Source organism: Rhagoletis pomonella, unplaced genomic scaffold (assembly GCF_013731165.1).
Source record: "Rhagoletis pomonella isolate Grant_MI unplaced genomic scaffold, Rhpom_1.0 Rhpom_scaffold_00030, whole genome shotgun sequence".
In the NCBI taxonomy this organism is placed as follows: Eukaryota; Metazoa; Arthropoda; class Insecta; order Diptera; family Tephritidae; genus Rhagoletis; species Rhagoletis pomonella.
The window spans coordinates 193772-199563 of NW_023458584.1; the positions used below are offsets into that span (position 1 = coordinate 193772).

Consider the following 5792-nt stretch of genomic DNA (forward strand, 5'->3'; position numbering starts at 1 on the left):
ATGTAGAGAGTTTTGAAAGGATAGTGGATGATTATGTAGGTGGTTGGTATCACACCAGTAGGCTCTCCGCAGCGCAATATGCCTATACGTAAGGCAAATCTACGGAAACCTCCTTACACTCGCTCGTCGGGTTGGTTGAAAGGAGCTTATTACATAAGGGTTAATATCTTAAGACGCTTATGCATATTCTAAGCTATAATATCACCACGCTAAGGAATTTCACAGAGAGTAGGGCACCCGGAATGAATCCCGATAAAAGCAAAGTAATTCTCTTTACAAGAAAACACAGGCTCCCCACAGTCTCCCCGCCAATTTTTAAGGGTGTGGGGATACATTTGAATGAGAATGTTAAGTATCTGGGACTCATATTAGACAGTAAACTTAAGCGGAAACTGAATATAGAGGCAAGAGTTAGGAAGACCAGCGATGTATTATACACTTGCAAACGTCTGTGGTCAGGCCAATACTAGTATATGGAATCCTTGTACGGTGGCCGTCTACTCAAAAGGCAAGTTACCTAAAACTACTGAGTAAGGTTCAAAGAACAGCGCTTTTATGCATTTCAAGTACCCTAAGGATCAGCCCAAAGATATCGCTATAAGTCTTAACCAATTTGACCGCAATAAATCTTGTAGGAAATTACGTGGCCGCCGCTTCGGCCCTCAGACTAAAAAGTATGTTGCTATGGAAAGATAAGCGCTCCGGTCACGCTTACATTCTGCATACTGTCGGGAATTATTACTAAGAAATGACTACCCCTCCTCTAAGACTACCGCACAAGAACATAATGGAAAACAGCAAGACCATGGAGATGGGGGAATTGTCTTTTGACACGAATTGATTCAAGCTAGACAATAGGGTTGGCAAATAAATAAGGAAAGGACAGAAGAGGGGCTCAGCGTCTCAAGAGGCCGCTCATTGGCCTCATTGGAAAAAATGTTACTCTAGAAATCGTCGTCTCAGTTAGGTTGTTGAAAATCTCTGAAATCGGGCAATAGCCCTGCCCACCTTCCACATAATGGTAATTTACAGAAACACGAAAACTGCGATAAATTAGAAACTACTGAAAATAATTGACTCAAAATCAATGATAATCATAACCACAGAGCAGAAAACTAGGTTATTACAAAGTTTTGGATTTTCGGCTTGGCCCACTTGTGACCACAAATATGTGTCTCGGTAACCGGTTTAGAGAAAGTTGGAAGGACAATATTTGAAACCAAACTTATACTTTTTTACTTGTTTATACTATAGCTCGTATACCAATGAATGCAGTGAAAGTAACAATTTTGTTTAGCTCGCAAACAATTAAATTAAAATGCACTAATTGGCTTAGCCGAAGACAGCACGGCCCTTACATGTTTTATTTTCAAACTATGCGCCATCAAAATTTATTATTATGCGGCAGTGCATGATTCGCTTGGGGCACCCAATTGCTTAAGATCGGCCCTGTATACATACATGTAATAGACAGTGTACCTATTTCTTTTATCACGCACTAAAAACGATTTCTTATCTGGTTTGTTTCTCAACATACATATGAAGACATGTATAATCTTAACAATTAATGCCCATTTTTAGGTACATACTTAGTATGTATGTATGTTTGTTTACAGCCGTTCCGCCTTCAGCCATATGCCGCTCTGTGGCACTAGTACTAAGTTATATTTTGATATCTCTATTTGTTTTGGCGTTTTCTCGCAAAAACTAAAACGATAAGATTTCAACAGCGTTATCAATCCAACACGTACTTGCATGCGTGCAAAGCGTAGGCCAATGCAATTGCGTGGTCCATCGCCAAAGCCGAGAAAAGCTTGTGGATGACGCTTTTGCACTTCCACTGGATCGAAACGTTCCGGACGGAATTCGTGTGGATTATCATAAATATCCGGATCGCAATGTATCTCCTTGGCTGGTATGAAAATGCGTGTGCCCTTCTCAAGTGTAATGTCCGTATCGGGCACCTTGTAAGCTTCGACTGAGACACGTGTAATCGATCCCAATGCAGGATATTTGCGAAGTGTTTCTAGAAAGAAGAGAAAAAGAAGCGGTTGTTATTCGAGCACATACGTATGTATAAAGTTAGATCAGTAATTCAATCATTCAAATAACTTACTTTAACCCTAGGACGCATACGATTAGCCTCTGGAGCTCACTCGCTTTTATATTATATTCGAAATTAGTTACAAATTAATTAAAACACAATAATATGGGCATACCAATACCATCCGTATTTTAAAGATGCCTAAATCAAAAATGTTTTTAATAGAGTTGCCACTTTTTTAAAACCGATTTTTTTTTTAATTTTTTGTTTAGAAAAAAAAAATAAAATATTACTGTTCATGGGTACCAAGAGAAGGTTCTTAGGCAATGCTTTCCCTCTATACAAAAAGGTATCCCTTAGGATAATAGTGTAAGTTTGCCACTTATTTTCAATTCTACAAAATTGATCTAAAACATCGCGATATGGATATGAAATGAAAGGTATTGTTGGGGACTTTGGTCTGGAAATATTTTCGATCAGGGTTGCCACGTTTCTATGTAATACAAACTTTATTTTGTTAATTTCAATCAGCAAATTTTTATGTATACACAGTACAAATACGCACAAGGTATGCTCTATTCATTCCAGCGTATTTCGGAATAGGGTTGCCACCTTATTTTTTCTCTAAGAAATTTACTTAATGCACTATTCATTCCAGCGTATTTCGGAATAGGGTTGCTACCTTATTTTTTCTCTAAGAAATTTACTTATTATTAATTATACCTTGGCTCAGCAAAAAAAAATGGGTTCTTTCCGAAATTGTCTGGAAAATACTATAGACTAGGGCTGTATGGCCAACTTTTGTTTGCTTTATTCTAAGAAAGTAAGTACAGTCTAATGCAAATAATTATCGACTATATTATTGAGTGTCACTTACCGGTGATCACCTGATCCAAGTAGGTCATTTCCATCATCGCCTCGTAAGTCAACTCGCCGCTGTACTTCTCCAGCACTTTGACAATTTCAGCTCTCGCTTTCTCCTGCACATGCGGATTCTTGGCCAACTCATATAGGCCATAAGTCATATTACTCGAACTGGTCTCAAATCCAGCAGCAAAGAATATGAATACCTGCGCTGCAATATCCTCCATTTTCATGGCAGGCATACCGTTATCGTCCCTAGTATTTTTCATCTCAATCAGCATGTTAATAAAATCGTTGCGTTGAATTTTCTGCTCCTCACGCAAACGCACCGTGTCACGCACCAGACGCATTATAAACTCTTCAACCTCTGTATTTGCGCGCTTAAATTTAAAATACTTTAGTATCTTAAATATCCCCGGATAGGTGATCAAAAACAAGCGCAGGCGTATTGAAAGAAAATTTGGATAGAAAATTTGCCGTCCAATGCGCCGAAATTCTACATTAGGATCTTTCAAACTATTGCATTCTACACCAAAGGCACAAGTGCCGATCACATCGGTAGTATAGCGTGCCATCATGTCATGCAGCTCAATAGCACCATCCTTGGCTTGCGTCAATTCCTTGCTGAAGGCCTCATCAAGCTGACGTGCCACCGCCACCAGTGTGGGAAACATAAACTTCATTTTGGCCGATGTGAATGTGGGTGAAAGTTTAACACGCAAAGGGCGCCACCTCTCACCGTGCAGAGCGAAAAGATTTGCGTCGATTGAATTGTCAAGATCGGAAGTAAATTGAAAACGATCGGTGAATTTATTGAAATCTTTAATAAGAATAGCCTTCACCAAATCCAAATCGAGTATTACCAATAATGGTTTGGTGAAGATGTATGTACCAACAAATTTGGCCTTGCCACGAAATTGCTGATAGGCATCGCTCACAATTTCCGATCTGCTTATGCTACGCAGGCGAGAGATGTTACCAAATAGAAAGTTCATTTTCATCTGGGGTACACCCAGCAGCTCCCAGTATTGATACTTGTAGCGCAGGTAGCTGATCAGCAGCGAGAAAAGTGTGGTGAATATTATAAGGTAGAAATCCATTTTGAAGCGCTGGAGTTGGCAGGAATAGTCGTAGTGGAGGAGAGATTTTATTTTTTTTTTAGCTGGTACAGATAATTTTCGGAGTTTTCACTTTTAGTAGTTATTATTTTTATTACGAGTATTTTCCTTTATTCATAAGCGTAATGTCAATCGCTGATTACTTAAATCACGATTATTTACGCTATTTTTCCAACTTTCCTTTACTTATTATTAGATTATTATAATTAAAATTCAAGTCTTTATTAAAGCACTTTCAAATATTTAAAGCACTAATACCTCTTTTGTAAAATGTTTCCGCGCGCCTAGCTCTTTGAACGCCTCAAAGCAGTAAGCGTATTCTAACCGACTGTCGTATAGAATTGCAAAACTCTTTTGCTTACTAAAAATCTATACACGAGCACCTCTGTATATTTGTAGAGGCATATACATAAGCATATATGTATACATATGTACGCTTATATGTAAATACTTAAGATTTAATCTATATATGGCGGTAAGTTTGTGGCTATCGTACGTTATTTCATTTTCATACACTGTTTATTTATCTAGCATTATCTCGAACAAAAACAATGCCAAATTTTTATAAATACCTGTTTTTTGCAATGATTTCTTTTTCACTAGAGTTCGTCTAGCATTTGAAATTCAACCACTAATGCTTGAAATACAATACCGGCGAAGGGCAAATTTCGCTGAATTGGGCGAAGCTGTCGTTCACCCTTCGCCCAGCTATTTCGCCTATTTAAACAAAATCAGCTGGTACCATTTGGTCGCCTTTATGATTTGGGTGACCATATTTTGGAAAAAACTAAACCATACTTAGAAATGAGGAAATAATAACAAATATAAATGTAAAACAAAGAGTGATTATTTCATTTCAATCAACAAAAAATACGAATTTTTATATTGTTTCCTTCTAAAACTTTAAAATCAAAAAATAAATACATACGGCCACCTTTGCACGTACAGCTGCCATCGCTCAAAAGGGCGATAGAAATAAATCTATTGCTATGAAACGCCGTCGAGCGAACTTCGCATTTCGCTTTGGTTGTGGTTTGTGGGTGTTCTAATTTAGACAGCGAGAATTTCGCTGTGGTAAACTAGCCGTTCGCCGGCACTGTATTTCAGCTATAAAGTTGAGATGAAATGAGGTGAGTTAGGTTGAGGTGAGTTAAGGTCAGTTGAGGCGAACTAAGATGAGTTGGTATGAGGCGATTTGAAACACTGAGAAAAAAACGCGTTGTAAAAATTAAAATTTTTTCCGTTTAAAAATTTTCGTATTTAAATCATGTGAAAAGTGTTCAAAATTGAATATTTCCATTATACAAACACTACGTATAATGGAAATACTCAATTCAAATACGCCCATATTAAAATGAAGCATCTTTCACTGCACGGATGGCGTTTTGCACGTCTCGGATGCTTTTTCATATTTAATTAAGAAAGTATATGTAAACAAAGCATATACAGCAGTGGCAACACATACACACATACATGATACATGTTTGTCTGCACAAATGCACTAATCGCGCGCTGTGATATTGATTCAAACCCAACATTTTAAAACACATTTACATGTATGACTGTAGCTGAGTGTGCAAAGACGCTTGATAAAGTTGGTTGCTGCCCAGAGGGTCTGGGTTCAATTACCATCAGACAGATCACAAAATTAAATTTATTTTTTTCTTCTTAATTACGAAAAAGCATCTGTGAACTTCACAACGACTTATTTTATAAAGTACATACTCAAATTTGAAGCGAGTTGGGCTGGTGCTCTTTCATATGCG

At 37.7% G+C, this 5792-nt stretch overlaps 1 protein-coding gene across 1 annotated transcript; it reads right to left on the minus strand.

The window, feature by feature from the left end:
• Positions 1-1327: 1327 nt before the first annotated feature.
• Positions 1328-4008, minus strand: LOC118749676 (probable cytochrome P450 6a21). The gene is made up of 2 exons (XM_036484474.1): positions 2922-4008; positions 1328-2026 (listed from the first exon to the last, which is right to left on the minus strand). Exons 1-2 carry the CDS (start codon positions 4006-4008, stop codon positions 1611-1613), a joined length of 1503 nt encoding a protein of 500 aa, XP_036340367.1. The 3' UTR covers positions 1328-1610.
• Between the last annotated feature and the right edge of the window lie 1784 nt (positions 4009-5792).

Excerpts from the sequence above, each read along its gene's own strand:
- LOC118749676 (XM_036484474.1), bottom strand. The coding sequence starts at position 4,008 with ATGGATTTCTACCTTATAATATTCACCACACTTTTCTCGCTGCTGATC. Across the intron at positions 2,027-2,921 it reads CTTGGATCAGGTGATCACCG|AAACACTTCGCAAATATCCT; the intron begins GTAAGTGACACT and ends TCTTCTTTCTAG.